At 48.4% G+C, this 18,949-nt stretch overlaps 1 protein-coding gene across 3 annotated transcripts in view; it reads left to right on the top strand.

Annotated features, from left to right (window-relative positions):
• The window catches only part of LOC110531249 (cyclic AMP-dependent transcription factor ATF-7), a 47,636-nt gene that overhangs the window by 21,799 nt on the left and 6,888 nt on the right, over positions 1-18,949 (top strand). For 2 of the 3 annotated variants that reach the window (XM_036988804.2, XM_090185758.1), the window contains 8 exons: positions 6,458-6,554; positions 8,355-8,485; positions 8,861-9,022; positions 9,848-10,035; positions 14,406-14,490; positions 14,801-14,914; positions 15,340-15,480; positions 17,759-17,947. In XM_036988804.2, coding sequence (XP_036844699.1) covers positions 6,458-6,554; positions 8,355-8,485; positions 8,861-9,022; positions 9,848-10,035; positions 14,406-14,490; positions 14,801-14,914; positions 15,340-15,480; positions 17,759-17,947 — 1,107 coding nt within the window. Of the gene's footprint in view, positions 1-6,457; positions 6,570-8,354; positions 8,486-8,860; positions 9,023-9,847; positions 10,036-14,405; positions 14,491-14,800; positions 14,915-15,339; positions 15,481-17,758; positions 17,948-18,949 lie in introns of all 3 variants that reach the window. The other variant, XM_036988803.2, reaches the window with a different exon arrangement.

The following is an 18,949-nucleotide window of genomic DNA, read 5'->3' as shown; positions in this document are numbered from 1 at the left end:
TAGGAAACATTTAAAAAGGTTTTCACATGCTTACAACAGCATCATAATGCATTGTACCGGTAGGCTTTACCACGTGTTTTACTGCAGACAGCTTGAAGACGACAGATGAGTGTTGAGGAAATGTAATTCCAAATCAGTAAGGTTATTACCTCGTACATTATTAAATAAAAGATAATTAGTGTTGTCCTCAGGCATTTAGTGGTTAGACAATTCAAGCATGTACAGCAACATGCATCTGAAATTTAACATTTATCTCTTGTTGTTTGCCCATTAATTCTCTTAGAACCCTTCAGGGACTCGACTGTCAGTTACCAGAACAGAGTTTAAATTAGACTTGACTTATGTAAGGACAATAATGATGTTACATATTTCATTTATTGACATTTAATGTATTACTTAGAGACTAGAAAGGAAAAAGGACAGTAAAATGGATGTTTAGATAAAAGTTACAGGATGTGTTTTGAGATTTGGTTGAATGAACACTATCTACTCTAGCCTCTCTAGCAGACTTGCCATTTTAAATTGTATTTTTGAATTGTGTGTGTGTGTGTGTATCATCAAAGCAGCACAACATGGTCGAAGCACAAAACACGGTACAAACATTACTGAGCACAGACAACAGCACAGACAACAGCACAAAGGGCAAGAAGGTAGAGACAACAATACATCAGGCGAAGCAGCCGCTACTACTGACAGTTGTGGCTGCTTCGTGTGATGAATTGTTGTCTCTATCTTCTTGCCCTTTGTGCTGTTGTCTGTGCCCAGTAGTGTTTGTACCGTGTTTTGTGCTTAGACCATGTTGTGCTGCTGCCATGTTGTTGTTGCTACCATGTTGTTGTTGTTGTCATGTGGTGTTGCCATGCTATGCTGTTGTCTTAGGGCTCTCTCTTTATGTAGTGTTGTGGTGTCTTTCTTGTCGTGATGTGTGTTTTGTCCTATATTTTTAATTAGACAGGAGGCCTTTTGCTTTTTGGTAGGACGTCATTGTAAATAATAATGTGTTCTTAACTGGCTTACCTAGTTAAATAAAGGTTTTAAAAAATATATACAAATACAATCGTAGTGTGTGTTGGTGCTCTTTGGGTGTGTTGTGGTACCCCCAAACAGTTGTCCCTTTCTAATGTGTGTGTAGGCTATGTTGTTCAGAACAGAAGTGTGATTTTATTCAGGTCATGGCTCTCTGGTGTCCAGACCTGGTCTTGTTTAGGCCTGTCTGTCATGCTATGGCATGTAAGCTATGCAATTGTGGGAAACCTGATGTGAGTCTGGCCTTTTCCCTTCATGTTTACAGTTAGCTATTTATTGTTAGATATGATAATCCTTGCTTCCACTATCTCCTACATACATACGTATGTACTAGAGGTATTCACGGGTCCAAAAAGTTGGACCCATTCTGAAATGGACCTAGGTCTTTCCCACCCGGACTCGATATGCATAAAGGATTTGATTTAAAATAGAGTCCCATTCCGAACAGACCCAAGGACAACTACACCCGTTCCTTAGAGAGAGCATTCAGAATATTAAGTAGCAACCTACCTGTTGGTTCTTAGTCGTTTTTATATTTTTTAATTTAATATTTTACCCCTTTTTCTCCCCAATTTCATGGTATCCAATTGGTAGTAGTTACTGTCTTGTCTCCTCGCTTCAACTCCCGTACGGACTCGGGAGAGGCGAAGGTCGAGAGCCAAGCGTCCTCCGAAACACAACCCAACCAAGCCGCACTGCTTCTTGACACAACGCACATCCAACCCGGAAGCCAGCCGCACCAATGTGTTAGAGGAAACACAGAGCGACCTGTTCAGTGTGCATCAGGAGTCGCTAGTGCGCGATGAGACAAGGATATCCCTGCCGGCCAAACCCTCCCCTAACCCGGACGACGCTGGGCCAATTGTGCGCTGCCTCCAGGTCGCGACCGGCTGCGACAGAGCCTGGGCTCGAACCCAGAATCTCTGGTAGCACTGCCTTAGACCACTGCGCCCTCCCCGGGAGGCCCCCTCTCCTTTATCTTTTAATTCCATCTACCACTGATTAGGTATCTCCTAACTTTTGCAACATGTGGAGGCTCTATGACTGACTGTAGCCTATTGCTGCTTTGATAACTTATGATTGGCCAACAACAAGCTAGACTCCACTCTGGAAGGAAAGGAAGAGTAGCAGCATATATTATACAATTTCTCTCTCTACTGCAGGAGTCACGTTGGGATCTGTACGGGCCCTTCCTGACAGGTCCGTTAAAGTAACATATTCTCCAGACCCGTGATGTCATATCAGATCCGTGACAGTATTTCGAATTCTGGATCCGGACTTCCTCGGGTCCCGGTTCGGGACTCGGATAGTTGGGTACAGGTTGATTCGTGAAGACCTCTAGTAGATATGTACAATAAGGGAGATTCATTTGAGATTGTTTCCCCTAGCCCGACCCAGTCATCTTGGTCATAGGAAAGATACTATCAGCCTGTGAGACGTGTATTGATGATACTGCTGCTAGCTGGTACTGGCTACAAATACAGTGTTTTCACTTGGTGCTCCACTTCCTCCCTATCTCCTCCCTCTCTCTCACGACTGAACATATAACTGTGACACTGACACTGCCAGAAATAGACTTCATGCAGAAGAAGATGGATCCTAGATCGCACCTTATATAGTGCAACGGCACTACTTTTGACCAGAGGAAAAGTAGTGCACTAAATATAGAATAGGGCACCATTTGGGTTGTATTCATCAGGATACAATGAACGTTTTGCAACGGTTTGAGTTTAAAAAAAATCTACTTCTGTAAACTAAAACTAAATTAAAGCAACTTCAAAAGGGAAGAGAACAAACAGAGGAAGACTATTGTAGCACCATGGTGGGCTTGGCTGAAAGACTGACAGAGGAAGACTATTGTAGCACCATGGTGTGCTTGGCTGAAAGACTGACAGAGGAAGACTACTGTAGCATCTTGGTGGGCTTGGCTGAAAGACTGACAGAGGAAGACTACTGTAGCATCTTGGTGGGCTTGGCTGAAAGACTGACAGAGGAAGACTACTGTAGCATCTTGGTGGGCTTGGCTGAAAGACTGACAGAGGAAGACTACTGTAGCATCTTGGTGGGCTTGGCTGAAAGACTGACAGGAAGACTACTGTAGCACCTTGGTGTGCTTGGCTGAAAGACTGACAGAGGAAGACTTGTAACAGCTTGGTGTGCTTGGTTGGTTGACATGCTTCTGCAGATGTGTTGCAAGCAGAGAAGGACGAATCCCTTCGATAAACACATACTTGTGCGCTAGGCTACTTGTTCAGTTGGCCATACTTCTTACAAATGATAGCCCTGACCTGCCACCTCCCTAGCCCTAGCCTGCCACCTCCCTAGCCCTAGCCTGCCACCTCCCTAGCCCTAGCCTGCCACCTCCCTAGCCCTAGCCTGCCACCTCCCTAGCCCTAGCCTGCCACTTCCTTAGCCCTAGCCTGCCACTTCCTTAGCCCTAGCCTGCCACTTCCTTAGCCCTAGCCTGCCACTTCCTTAGTCCTAGCCTGCCACTTCCTTAGCCCTAGCCTGCCACTTCCTTAGCCCTAGCCTGCCACTTCCTTAGCCCTAGCCTGCCACTTCCTTAGCCCTAGCCTGCCACCTCCCTAGCCCTAGCCTGCCACTTCCTTAGCCCTAGCCTGCCACTTCCCTAGCCCTAGCCTGCCACTTCCTTAGCCCTAGCCTGCCACTTCCTTAGCCCTAGCCTGCCACTTCCTTAGCCCTAGCCTGCCACCTCCCTAGCCCTAGCCTGCCACCTCCCTAGCCCTAGCCTGCCACCTCCCTAGCCCTAGCCTGCCACCTCCCTAGCCCTAGCCTGCCACCTCCCTTGCCCTAGCCTGCCACCTCCCTTGCCCTAGCCTGCCACCTCCCTTGCCCTAGCCTGCCACCTCCCTTGCCCTAGCCTGCCACCGCCCTAGCCTGCCACCGCCCTAGCCTGCCACCTCCCTAGCCCTAGCCTGCCACCTCCCTAGCCCTAGCCTGCCACCTCCCTAGCCCTAGCCTGCCACTTCCTTAGCCCTAGCCTGCCACTTCCTTAGCCCTAGCCTGCCACCTCCTTAGCCCTAGCCTGCCACCTCCCTAGCCCTAGCCTGCCACCTCCCTAGCCCTAGCCTGCCACCTCCCTTGCCCTAGCCTGCCACCTCCCTTGCCCTAGCCTGCCACCTCCCTTGCCCTAGCCTGCCACCTCCCTTGCCCTAGCCTGCCACCTCCCTTGCCCTAGCCTGCCACCTCCCTAGCCCTAGCCTGCCACCTCCCTAGCCCTAGCCTGCCACCTCCCTAGCCCTAGCCTGCCACCTCCATAGCCCTAGCCTCCCTAGCCCTAGCCTGCCACCTCCCTAGCCCTAGCCTGCCACCTCCCCAGCCCTAGCCTGCCACCTCCCTAGCCCTAGCCTGCCACCTCCCTAGCCCTAGCCTGCCACCTCCCCAGCCCTAGCCTGCCACCTCCCTAGCCCTAGCCTGCCACCTCCCTAGCCCTAGCCTGCCACCTCCCCAGCCCTAGCCTGCCACCTCCCTAGCCCTAGCCTGCCACCTCCCTAGCCCTAGCCTGCCACCTCCCTAGCCCTAGCCTGCCACCTCCCTAGCCCTAGCCTGCCACCTCCCTAGCCCTAGCCTGCCACCTCCCTAGCCCTAGCCTGCCACCTCCCTAACCGTAGCCCTAGCCTGCCACCTCCCCAGCCCTAGCCTGCCACCTCCCTAGCCCTAGCCTGCCACCTCCCTAGCCCTAGCCTGCCACCTCCCTCACCGTAGCCCTAGCCTGCCACCTCCCTCACCGTAGCCCTAGCCTGCCACCTCCCCAGCCCTAGCCTGCCACCTCCCCAGCCCTAGCCTGCCACCTCCCACCGCCCTAGCCTGCCACCTCCCCAGCCCTAGCCTGCCACCTCCCCAGCCCTAGCCTGCCACCTCCCCAGCCCTAGCCTGCCACCTCCCCAGCCCTAGCCTGCCACCTCCCCAGCCCTAGCCTGCCACAGCCCTAGCCTGCCACCGCCCTAGCCTGCCACCTCCCTAGCCCTAGCCTGCCACCTCCCTAGCCCTAGCCTGCCACCTCCCTAGCCCTAGCCTGCCACCTCCCTAACCGTAGCCCTAGCCTGCCACCTCCCTAGCCCTAGCCTGCCACCTCCCTAGCCCTAGCCTGCCACCTCCCACCTCCCTAGCCCTAGCCTGCCACCTCCCTAGCCCTAGCCTGCCACCTCCCTAACCGTAGCCCTAGCCTGCCACCTCCCCAGCCCTAGCCTGCCACCTCCCCAGCCCTAGCCTGCCACCTCCCTAGCCCTAGCCTGCCACCTCCCTAGCCCTAGCCTGCCACCTCCCTAGCCCTAGCCTGCCACCTCCCCAGCCCTAGCCTGCCACCTCCCTAGCCCTAGCCTGCCACCTCCCTAGCCCTAGCCTGCCACCTCCCTAGCCCTAGCCTGCCACCTCCCTAGCCCTAGCCTGCCACCTCCCTAGCCCTAGCCTGCCACCTCCCTAGCCCTAGCCTGCCACCTCCCTAGCCCTAGCCTGCCACCTCCCTAGCCCTAGCCTGCCACCTCCCTAGCCCTAGCCTGCCACCTCCGTAGCCCTAGCCTGCCACCTCCCCAGCCCTAGCCTGCCACCTCCCCAGCCCTAGCCTGCCACCTCCCCAGCCCTAGCCTGCCACCTCCCCAGCCCTAGCCTGCCACCTCCCCAGCCCTAGCCTGCCACCTCCCACCGCCCTAGTCTGCCACCTCCCCAGCCCTAGCCTGCCACCGCCCTAGCCTGCCACATCCCCAGCCCTAGCCTGCCACCTCCCCAGCCCTAGCCTGCCACCTCCCACCGCCCTAGCCTGCCACCTCCCCAGCCCTAGCCTGCCACCTCCCTCACCGTAGCCCTAGCCTGCCACCTCCCTCCCCAGCCCTAGCCTGCCACCTCCCTCCCCAGCCCTAGCCTGCCACCTCCCTCCCCAGCCCTAGCCTGCCACCTCCCCAGCCCTAGCCTGCCACCTCCCTTGCCCTAGCCTGCCACCTCCCTTGCCCTAGCCTGCCACCTCCCACCGCCCTAGCCTGCCACTTCCTGACTATGAGCATGGCAAGCTGTTGGCTCATTGTGTTTTCACACACTGTCACTATCCAGCACTTTGTGCCACTTTGTGTGTAGCGTTCGGTCGATAATGCCATTTCCTAGACATTTAGGAATGTCACTTACGGCTAAAAGAGTCTAAAAGGGGCTGCATTACACAAATCCTAGTGTATTGTATATCATGGATATTCTTTGTTGTGCAACCCAAAATGATACACTGTGTTATCCATAAGATAGCCAGTCAAATGTATTGGATTCTGTGACATGCTATTGAGGTTAAGGTGCTTTCTGGCCCTAACTGACGTGTGTGTGTGTGTGTGTGTGTGTGTGTGTCACATTAACTCTCTCCTCTCCTCTCCCCTCCCCTCCCCCCACTCCACCACTCCATCTCCTCCTTTCCCTCTTATCTCCCTCTCTCCAGAGGTTTACCAACGAGGACCACCTGGCTGTACACAAACACAAGCATGAGATGAGTCTAAAGTTTGGCCCTGCCAGGACAGACTCTGTAATTATCCAAGGTACTGGTTCTCCTAGTGAGTCTAAACTATTTCACTTTATTACTCTACTGTTCTGGCATCTCTTTAATTTGGTACTTTTGTCAGTTGTTTAATACCCACATGTCAGTCGTGATTACCAGAACATTTTAGCCAGATAAAGGATCACTGATGTCCCCATCTGTTAAGTTTGACTTTTCTGAAGTCCACCTTTAGTGGTTGACCTACTAGTAAACTTCAGGACCCTGTCTTTCAAAGATAATTCGTAAAAATCCCCAAAGCTTCACAGATCTTCATTGTAACGGGTTTGAACACTGTTTCCTATGCATGTTCAAACAACCATAAACAATGAATGAACATGCACCTATGGAACGGTCGTTAAGACACTAACAGCTTACAGACGGTAGGCAATTAAGGCCACAGTTATGAAAACTTAGGACACTACAGAGGCCTTTCTACTGACTCTGAAAAACACCAAAAGAAACATGCCCAGGGTCAGTGCTTATCTGTGTGAACGTGCCTTAGGCATGCTGCAAGGAGGCATGAGAACTGCAGATATTGCCAGGGCAATAAATTGCCATGTCCGTCCCGTGAGACGCCTAAGACAGCACTACAGGGAGACAGGACAGACAGCTGATTGTCCTTGCAGTGGCAGACCACGCGTAACAACACCTGCAGAGGTACATCCGAACATCACACCTACGGGACAGATACAGGATGGCAACAACAACTGTCCGAGTTACACCATGAACGCACAATCCCTTCATCAGTGCTCAGACTGTCCACAATAAGCTGAGAGGCTGGACTGAGGGCTTGTAGGCCTGTTGTAAGGCAGGTCCTCACCAGACATCACAGTCAACAACGTCGCCTATGGGCACAAACCCACCGTCGCTGGACCAGACAGGGCTGGCAAAAAGTGCTCTTCACTGACGAGTCGCGGTTTTGTCACACCAGGGGTGATGGTTGGATTTGCGTTTATCGTCGAAGGAATGAGCATTACACCGAGGCCTGTACTCTGGAGCGGGATCGATTTGGAGGTGGAGGGTCCGTCACGGTCTGGGGCGGTGTGTCAGCATCATCGGACTGAGCTTGTTGTCATTGCAGGCAATCTCAACACTGTGCGTTACAGGGAAGACATCCTCCTCCCTCATGTGATACCCTTCCTGCAGGCTCATCCTGACATGACCCTCCAGCATGACAATGCCACCAGTCATACTGCTCGTTCTGTGTGTGATTTTCTGCAAGACAGTAATGTCAGTGTTCTGCCATGGCCAGCGAAGAGCCCGGATCTCAATCCCATTGAGCATGTTTGGGACCTGTTGGATCGGAGGGTGAGGGCTAGGGCCATTCCCCCCAGAAATGTCCGGGAACTTGTAGGTGCCTTGGTGGAAAAGTGGGGTAACATCTCACAGCAAGAACTGGCAAATTTGGTGCAGTCCATGAGGAGGAGATGCACTGCCGTACTTAATGCAGCTGGTGGCCACACCAGATACTGACTGTTACATTTGGTTTTGAACCTCCCCTTTGTTCAGGGACACATTTTTCAATTTCTGTTAGTCATATGCATGTGCATATTCAGTTTCTCAGTTGTTGAATCTAGTTATGTTCATATAATTATTTACACGTTAAGTTTGCTGAAAATAAACGCAGTTGACAGTGAGAGGATGTTTCTTTTTTTGCTGAGATTAGTTGAATATTGGATTAATTTGATGTTTAAATCTCTGCCAAAGTGTGTTGGAATAAAACATTAATCCAAGGACTTTGAAAAAAGGTGATATTTTCTAAAATAGAAATTTCTCTGTGTTTCTCTTCCTCCTGTTCCAGACCAGACCCCTACTCCCACTCGCTTCCTGAAGAACTGTGAGGAGGTGGGGCTGTTCAACGAGCTGGCTAGCTCCTTCGCTGAGGAGTTCAGGAAGGCCCAGGAGGACGATGATAAGCGGGCCAAGAACCCTGTGAGTAGAAATCACTTGGTCCTCATGTAGCTTATTTGGTAGAGCATGGCGTTTGCAAGGCCAGGATGGTGGGTTTGATTCCCGGGACCACCCATATGTAAAATGTATGCACACAAGACTGCTTTGGATAAAGCTTCTACTAAATGGCATAATATTATCATATCGTAGAACTGAGGTGGTTCCACAGACCATGTTTGCCTGATTTAGGTTCTGTATCTGAGACCTGAAGACTGGCAGTAGGTCTAGGCTTTTGTTCAGAACACAGTAGTGTTGCACACTGAAGACCAGGATTGAAATCCAGTCGGTCACATAGCCCCATCCTATCTCTGCTGTGCTTTATAGTGTCTCAGTCTCCCTCCCTCCCCTCCCCTCCAGCTGCCTGCCCCCCACAGAGAGGTGGCCCTACACATGAGCTTGCAGACACCGTCAGCAGAAGCCATGAAGGTGAAGGAGGAGGAGCCTGTAGAGGTTGACTCTTCCCCACCAGGAAGTCCTGATTCCTTCTCCAGCATGTCAGACAGCAGCAGGGATGCCATGGTGAGTCGAGGAAAGGTAGGGTTCAAAACTTAGGGGACATGACTGACCAGCAAACCCATGTTGAATTACCAAGTTGGTTCTGGTTAGGATTAGAGTTATGGGTTGACATGCCAGTCATGTCCCTACAGTCACACCCAAAGGAAGGGGACCGAGGAGTGCCAGAGGAACGGTAGGTGTGCGAGACCAGGATGGGTGGGCACTGTGGTTTGTTGATGGAGAGCGTCTGACAGGATCTTTACTATGTCTGAGCTATCAAGAAACAATCTACAATGCATTGGGAAAGAGGCTGTATTAAACCTAGAATTGACCTTCTACTGTTGGATTCTAAACTTTGAACATTGAGATATTAAAGACATGATAGATCACAGCATAGTAGACGCATAGTATATTAAGGAGTGAGATCTGTAGAAAGACAGAGTGGCTGTGGAATGTGCTGTGTGGACGGGAGGAGATCACAGGATTGCTATAGGGGAAGCAGATGGACATCTGTGGATTAGGCGAAGGAGGGGTTTAGGTCAGGAGGTCAGGTCAGATCCCCTGAAGGGAGTTATAATAATCCATTTTATTATCCTATTACCTTCTTCCTGTGGAACCATAAGATGTAAGGATTGGAGAGAAGGAGGAGTGTCTTAAGTGGGATATAATACACCTGTGATGTTGAGAAATGTTTTTTTTCTGTCTGAATACAGCTGTAACAACCCTTTGGGAATAATTCAACTTGGTTAATCTTCTGTAGTGTCCGTGAGTTATTTACTCTGAAAAATTAGAACCTAACACTACTAAACATCTGTTGTTGAACTAACAATCTCTCCTGTCTTCTCTCAGGACACTCCCCCGAGGTCAGTGCTGAGTTCTGCCCCCACCCCCACCATCGTGAGGCACGGTGCCCTCCCTATGCGTCCCAGACCAGGCTCTCTGCCACTCCACTTGGGCTTTGACGCCCTGCAGCCAACCATGCCTTCACCCACCTCCGTCATCACACCCACCCCACCCTCCAACCGCACCCTGCTGGGGTGAGTGACTGGTCCTGCACAAGCCTGGTTCTAGATTTGAAGACTGCTCAGATCTGGACCCAGGCTAGTCCTCCATGGGGCCTGGAGCTCCTGTTAAAGATGGCTTTTGTATGCTGAATCCTACATCAATCCTTTTTACAACTGTTTAGGCTAGAGACGAGCCATTTTCTTTGCTGTAAAGCCGCACGCATGGCTGTCGTGGTTCTGAAGCACGTAAGTGCGCTTTTGAATTGGTGCCTTTTCTTAGACCATGTTGTGCTGAATAGCAAAGTTAACTAGCATATTGGTGTTGAGAACAATGTGGTGAAGGCAGCCGCGGAATTATGAGACGAGAAAACAGCCCTTACCTTTGTCTAAGAAAAGTCAGGAGAGAGGAAACCTCAACTTAATTAGGTCTATAGTCAATAACCTAACTGTTAAATGTGCCTGGCTTTATAAATCAACCATATAAACTCAGCAAAAAAGAAACATCCTCTCACTGTCAACTGCGTTTATTTTCAGCAAACGTAACGTGTAAATATTTGTATGAACATAACTAGATTCAACAATTGAGACAAACTGAACAAGTACTGCAGTGCGTCTCCTGCACATCGACAGCGCCAGATTTGCCAGTTCTTGCTGTGAGATGTTACCCCACCTTTCCACCAAGGCACCTGCAAGTTCCCGGACATTTCTTGGGAGAATGGCCCTAGCCCTCACCCTCCGATCCAACAGGTCCCAGACATGCTCAATGGGATTGAGATCCGGGCTCTTCACTGGCCATGGCAGAACACTGTTATTCCTGTCCTGCAGGAAATCACACACAGAACGAGCAGCATGGCTGTTGTCATTGTCATGCTGGAGAGTCATGTCAGGATGAGCCTGCAGGAAGGGTACCACATGAGGGAGGAGGATGTCTTCCCTGTAACGCACAGCGTTGAGATTGCCTGCAATGACAACAAGCTCAGTCCGATGGTGCTGTGACCACCTCCAAATCGATCCCTCTCCAGAGTACATGTCTTGGTGTAACGCTCATTCATTCGATGATAAACGTGAATCCGGCCATCACCCGTGCGTGGTGAGACAAAACTTTGACTTGTCAGTGAAGAGCACTTTTTGCCAGTCCTGTCTGTTCCAGTGACAGTGGGATTGTGCTCATAGGCAACGTTGTTGCCGGTGATGTCTGGTGAGGACCTGTCTTACAACAGGCCTACAAGCCCTCAGTTCAGCCCCTCGCAGCCTCTCTCAGCCTATCGCGGACAGTCTGAGCACTGATGGAGGGATTGTGCGTTCCTGGTGTAACTCGGACAGTTGTTGCCATCCTGTACCTGTCCCGCAGATGTGATGTTCGGATGTACCAATCCTGTGCAGATGTTGTTACTCGTGGTCTGCCACTGCGAGGATGATCAGCTGTCCGTCCTGTCTCCCTGTAGCGGCGTCTCACAGTACGGACATTGCAATGTATTGCCCTGGCCACGTCTGCAGTCCTCATGCCTCCTTGCAGCATGCCTAAGGCACGTCCACGCAGATGAGCAGGGACCCTGGGCATTTTTCTTTTGGTGTTTTTCAGAGTCAGTAGAAAGGCCTCAGGACACAACAAAGTTTTCATAACTGTGACCTTAATTGCCATGTGTCTGTAAGCTGTTAGTGTCTTCACGACCGTTCCACAGGTGCATGTTCATTAATTGTTTATGGTTCATTTGACATTGCATGAGAAACAGTGTTTAAACCCTTTACAATGAAGATCTGTGAAGTTATTTGGATTTTTACGAATTATCTTTGAAAGACAGGGTCCTGAAAAGGGAATTTTCTATTTTTGCTGTGTTTACATCTACTGAAATATGACAGTTCCTGCTTCTGTAACCTGTTCAAGTGTTTGTTTAATAGCTTACTGATACCGTGAGCATCGACCCTCATGCAACCACACGTTGGATAAACAATTTCACAAGTTTAGCTGTTTTAAGTCTGTGCTTTGATGTAATAAAGGCTTTACAGACCAGCCTCTCTGGTATTATTTATTTATTGTTTACACTCTTCCAAATTGTCAGAAAAAATTATATTTATAATAATAATAATAATAATAACCCTCCTTTTTCCTTGATCTCATTCCTATTATTTATTATTATTATTATTATTATTATTATTATTATTATTATTATTATAAGTCATGTCATCATCATTAGTAGGCAGGGTATAGCAGCCTTGTATAACCACCATCGATCTGTAGGCCTGTTTAATCTTAACACCGTAACTTACTTAGGACTATATTTCAATACTTCTACGGGCTACTGTATCAATCTATCATTTATTTGTTCACACAGCATACGAGTCATTCATGATTTGAAATGCAACCAAGCATTTGTATTAAAATAAAATGAAGTGGCCGTGGAATAATTAGCATAAACAATAAATAGGCCTAAACCGTTCCATTTCGGAAAATGTATTCACGAATGAATGTGACTGTTAGTCTTCTTTGTAATAAAGGCTTTACAAAATATTACAACAGACTCTCTAGTAGGCTTAACATTGATTTAATGTTTACATTGTTTCAAACAGTCAGAAAAATGACAATCTAACAGCACCTGTTTGGCACATAATAATAATAATAATAATAATAATAATAATAATAATAATAATAATAATAATAATAATAATAATAATAATAATAATAATAATAATAATATGCACACAGCGTTTGCTCCTTACCTTTATTTTTTCTTGATCTGCACTATTTTCCACAACAAACTTCTCCTTTACCTCCTGAGCAACCAGTAAACATTCTCTCATTTCAAGTTTGTCACGTCCTCTGCATCCATTTTGCTGTCATGTGTTGCGGCATTCAGAGTCTATGACCAATTTATTGATGTGATTTAAGGTATGCGATGCATTTATGTCACGTAAAGAGAGCAAGGGTTGAGGGAATAGGGAATTTTTTTTCTCCTAAACAAATGAGGGATTTCGGTGACAACTTTTCAGTCAGAAATGGCTGTTATTATGTTTTCGCTTCATTAACACGGACAGTGCGATGCACATTGATGCTCTGTGGTGATCGCTGCAGCAGGGAGGAGAGCGAGACAATGGGTGCTAGTCACACAGTCACTCGCTGTCTTTTTTTATTTTCAACACAGCACAGCAAGTCTGAGACAGGCCCGGCACAATCAAATCAATTGAGGTTGGACTCCCTCTAGTAATTTGTGTCTTTCATCAAACAGTGTGCTTAAAGCATCAGACAAGCTCCGTGCATATAGTTGATTTGATTAAAACACATAGGATGTATCTATATATGGAAAATGTTTATTTAGATCAGTCGAAAGAACAGACAACTCTGTCCTGACTTTAGATTTTTTGGGGGGAGTCTGGGAAAGCCCTAAACTGAGTTAGGACATCTGTATCTTTGCAGTGAATGGGTGTACATCATCCAAAGTGTAATTAATCACTTCACCATGCTAAAAGGGATATTCAATGTCTGCTTTTTTATTTATTTTTTACCCGTCTACCATTAGGTGCCCTTCTTTGCGAGGCATTGGAAAACCTCACTGCTCGACTGAGGGACCTTGCAATTATCTGTATGTGTGGGTACAGAGATGAGGTAGTCATTCAAAAAATGTTAAACAGTATTATTTCACACACAGTGAGTCCATGCAACTTATTTTGTGACTTGTAAAGCACATTTTTACACCTGAACTTATTTAGGCTTTCCATATCAAAGGGGACATTTCATCTTTTCATTTTTAATAAATTTGTACAAAATTCTAAAAACATATTTCCACTGTGTGTGTGCCCCATGACAAAAAACTAAATGTTAATCCATTTTAAATTCAGGCTGTAACACAACAAAATGTGGAAAAAGTCCAGGGATGTGAATCATTTCTGAAGGCAATGTAGTTAGTTACGAGAGATCTCGTTGGATTTGACCTGTTTTTGCTATGGGTCGGGTGGGATTAGCCAATGATCAGAGTATTGGATTCTCCTTCAAATTGGGTTACCTGGTTTGTAAATGGCTTTAAGCAGTATCACTGCCATGGCCACAATAAATTAATGACACACAGGATTTGGTTCAGGACTCCAGCACTGCAGGTGTCGGTAAATCACCATTATAAGCTTTCTGCTTTTTTCAAACACAAAAATAAAATTGACTTCTTCATAATGGAGATGGCTTCAATGGATCTACCTGTGCAGTCATAGTCGCCATTATGGGACAGATACAAAGAATAGATCTCTAACTAACTCTATACCTACTCACTAGGCCACTTCTGTACATCTGAAAGGATTGGATAGGTGTGTCCAATATGTTGTCAATTCCACCTACCCTATCAGAGGGCAAGATTAAGCTTTTTAAATAGATGTTTTTCTTCCACCAGTAACCCTCTACCTCTTTTTGTTTTCTGTAGCTCTCCCACTGGCCACTACCCCGTGATGATGCACCTTACCAATGGGCTCCTGCCTGGTCCTATGCAGATACCCTCTGTGATTTCTGTACGTACCCTGCCTTCACCCACCTGTCTGTCCTTGTCTGGTTTGGGAACTGTGGTTGTTGCCAATTCTGATTGACGCGGAAGCTGACCTTCGCTAAGGGAGTAGCAACATATCAGTCAAAGTCTAGGTTGATCCAGGTTTTTAAAATAATGAAATTGTATGCTTGCACTAGTTGTCTATAATGTGTATTGATTCACATAGAAGCATATATGGAGCACTTTGAAAAGACTGACATTGAGATAGTATCTCACTTTGCCAGCCTGAGCTCCGACCTAGCTAGGTCGTTAAAGTGCGTGTGTGTTGTCTCCAGCTGGCCCGGCCCATGCACATGGTGCCCAACATTCCCGGCATCCCTGGTCCTCCTCTGGGAGGCGGCAGCAGCGGCTCCCACTCCGCGTACACCACACACTCTGAGGCCAAGATGGTGAGAGCTCTCTCTCTATTTCTGTCGCTCTGGCTTTCTTGCTCTTTCTCACTCAACATCTCTCTGTCTCTCGCTTTCGATCTTGCTTTTCTCTGTTTCTCCTTTCTCCGGTTCACCTTTCCTTCTCTCTTTCTTTTCTTCCCTATAGCGTTTGTTCCCTCCCACTCTCTGTTTGTTCATCACATGACAGAGATTGCAGTCCAATAATAGTTTTGATGAACATTCGGAGTGCTTGTATAGGAAAAGATCAGATACATAATCAGGTGTGTTTAAGCAGGTACATTGGGAGTGATAACATGAATGGACAGGTGTGTGTGTGTGTGTGTGTGGTTGTGTCTCTCTGTGTGTATAGTGTTATGTGTGTGTGTGTGTGTGTGTGTGTGGGGTTAATGTTAACATGGCCCTGGTTGTCCTGTCTCCTGTAGAGGCTGAAGGCAGCACTAGCACAGCAGAGTTTAGGGGGTCAGATGGGGGGTGTGGCCGGCAGCCCCATGCACCCCCAGAGGATGGAGCAGAGCCAGCTATTGGTGCAGCACCCAGACGCACCCTCCCCCGCACAGCCACAGGTAGGACAACATAGAGACATGGACCCTCCCCTGCACAGCCATTTTAGTAATTTAGCAGACTCTCTTATCCAGAGCAACTTAGAGTGCATTCATCTTAAGATAGCTAGGTGGAACAACCACGTTTCTTAAGTAGCTATCAGCCAAGTCAGTGGTGGAGGGGGGGGGGTGGTTTCAGATTTTTTCAGAAGATGGACAGGGACTCGTGTGGGATTCCAGGACAGAGAAGAACTGGACTGAGTGGGAGATTCCCTTCCGGAGGGGTTGGAGGGCCAAGAGACACAGAACTTGGTAGTACTCAGGTTGGGATATCGGGTTTGAGTCTGAAGGTAGGGAGAGAATGGCAGTTCCTTTTGCTGCTCTGTAGGCATGTACCATGGTCTTGTAATGGATGCGCGCTTCGACTGGAAGCCAGTGGAGTGTGCGGAGGAGCAGGGTGACATGGGAGATCTTGGGAAGGTTGAACACCAGGTGGCCTGCGGCATTCTGGATAAGTTGCAGGGATTTCAAGGCACAAGCAGGGAGCCCAACCAACAGTGAGTTGCAGTAGTCCAGACGGGAGATGACAAGTGCCTGGATTAGGACCTGCGTCACTTCCTGTGTGAGGTAGGGTTGCACTCTACAGATGTTGTAGTGCATGAACCTGCAGGAGCGAGTCTCTGCTTTTGTTTTTGCAGAGAACGATTTGTCTCAGGATTTGTTGTCCAGGGTCACGCCAAGTTTCTTTGCAGTCTGAGAGGGTGTAGAGGAGAATCTGGTGGTTCACGGTGTTGATGACAGCGTACAGATCTAGGAGGAGAGTGAGTCAGCTTTGGCAGTGCGTAGAGCCTCCGTGACACAGAAGAGAGCAGTCTCGGTTGAGTGACTCGTCTTGAAGCATGACTGGTTATGGGGTCAAGAAGTTTGTTCTGAGAGAGATTGTGAAAAACTGCACGGTCAAGTGTTTTGGAAAGAAAAGAAAAGAAAAGAAAGAAGGGTTACCAGTCTGTACTTTTTGATATCAGAGAGGTCGAATGTTGGTTTCTTGAGGAGGGGAGTGACTCTGGCCATTTTAAAGTCAGAGGGGAAACAGCCAGTGGTCAGGGATGTGTTGATGGTCTGGAGAAGGGATGAGGGGATGGGGTCGAGCGGGCAGGTTGTCAGGCAGCCGGGCCTCTAGTCTCACGATTTCATCTGGAGAAAGAGGTCAAAGCGTAGGGTAGTTCGGTGTAAGTGGGATCAGTGGACTCAATAGGCTGAGTGAATGAGGAGAGGATGTCGTCAACCTTCTTTTCAAAGTGGTTGACAAAGTCGCCCGCAGAGAGGGAGGAGGGAGCGGGTGGAGGATTAAGGTGGAAAACCGGGTCCTAGCCCTGTTCTGTATGCTCACAATGAGCCACTCAGCCATGGCGCCGGAGGGGAGGGCCGAGCCGACCGGGAGGAAAGGGGACAGTGCGAGTCATAGGATGTGGAAAGGGAGGAGAGTAGGGTCGAAGAGGCAGAATCAGGAGACAGGAGGGAGAAGGATTTAGCAGAAGGAAGAGATGATGGGATAGAAGAGGAGAGAGTAGTGGGGGAGAGAGAGCGAAGATTGCAACGACACGTGACCGTCTGTGTAGGGGCTAAGTGGGTAGGGTTAGAGGTAAGGGAGACCGAAAAGGAAGCAAAGTAGTGATCAGAGACCTGGAGAGGGAAGATGAGCGTAATGCCTGGCATGTGAGTGGGACTGGTGAGGTCAAATTAGGCAAAGAGGGGAAAGAAAGAGTTGGAAAGAAATTAATCAAAGGCAGATGTCGGGAGATTGAAGTTGCCCAGAACGATGAGTGGTGAGTCATCGTCAGGAAACTAGCTTATCAAGGGGTCAAGCTCATTGAGGAACTCTCTAAGAGCACCTGGTGGGTGATAGATGACAACAATGTTAAGTTTGAGTGGACAAGTGACAGTGACATAATGGAATTCAACTGAGGAGATGGACAGGTGAGGTAGAAAAGATCTCCACTTAGGCGAAATGAATATACACACACACACACACGCGCATATAAATTGTAAAGAGTACACATGGACACTTTTGTGGCCACAATAGACAATTATCAAAACCCTCTTGACTTGGATCTTCATGACTCGTGGTTCATTGACATCAGTACAATTATAATTTAGGCACTAAAATACTTTTTTTTAATCAGTCTTGTTCTGGGACTTCCAGTGTTGAGCTCAATCTGTCTAGCCCACTTCCCTGTCTCAACCCATGTCTGCCTGCTGCTATGACTCTACCACCCCCCCCCCCTCTCCCTCTCCCCTCCAGGTGTCTCCGGCTCAGCCTACCGGTGGTCGACGGCGCCGTGCAGCGGGGGACGACCCGGACGATAGACGGCAGCGTTTCCTGGAGCGGAACCGGGCAGCCGCCTCGCGCTGCCGACAGAAACGCAAAGTCTGGGTCAACTCCCTGGAGAAGAAGGCCGAGGAGCTCTCCTCCATGAACGTCTCCCTGGCGGTGAGTGTGTGTGAGTGAGTGTAAGGTCACACTACTCTGCTCTCATCTCTCCAGCCACTCACTCATTGAGATATGTCTGTCGACCAGTTTGACTTGTCTCTCAGCATCATCGTTGCCTTTCTCTATCTGTGTGAGTCAACAGTCATGTCAGAGGAAAAAAAGGAAAGCTCACACAGTTTAATGCTGCTATTCAGTCCCCAATGCTTTATCACACAGTTTAATGCTGCTATTCAGTCCCCAATGCTTCATCACACAGTTTAATGCTGCTATTCAGTCCCCAATGCTTCATCACACAGTTTAATGCTGCTATTCAGTCCCCAATGCTTCATCACACAGTTTAATGCTGCTATTCAGTCCCCAATGCTTCATCACACAGTTTAATGCTGCTATTCAGTCCCCAATGCTTCATCACACAGTTTAATGCTGCTATTCAGTCCCCAATGCTTCATCACACAGTTTAATGCTGCTATTCAGTCCCCAATGCTTCATCACACAGTTTAATGCTGCTATTCAGTCCCCAATGCTTCATCACACAGTTTAATGCTGCTATTCAGTCCCCAATGCTTCATCACACAGTTTAATGCTGCTATTCAGTCCCCAATGCTTCATCACACAGTTTAATGCTGCTATTCAGTCCCCAATGCTTCATCACACAGTTTAATGCTGCTATTCAGTCCCCAATGCTTCATCACACAGTTTAATGCTGCTATTCAGTCCCCAATGCTTCATCACACAGTTTAATGCTGCTATTCAGTCCCCAATGCTTCATCACACAGTTCACACAGTTTAATGCTGCTATTCAGTCCCCAATGCTTCATCACACAGTTCACACATTTTAATGCTGCTATTCAGTCCCCAATGCTTCATCACACAGTTCACACATTTTAATGCTGCTATTCAGTCCCCAATGCTTCATCACACAGTTTAATGCTGCTATTCAGTCCCCAATGCTTTGTCACACAGTTTAATGCTGCTATTCAGTCCCCAATGCTTCGTCACACA

Source organism: Oncorhynchus mykiss, chromosome 9 (genome assembly GCF_057628025.1).
Source record: "Oncorhynchus mykiss isolate SJ-2025 chromosome 9, ASM5762802v1, whole genome shotgun sequence".
Lineage (NCBI taxonomy): Eukaryota > Metazoa > Chordata > Actinopteri > Salmoniformes > Salmonidae > Oncorhynchus > Oncorhynchus mykiss.
The sequence above is the reverse complement of the archived record's forward strand: the minus strand, read 5'-3'. Positions and strand labels throughout refer to the sequence as shown.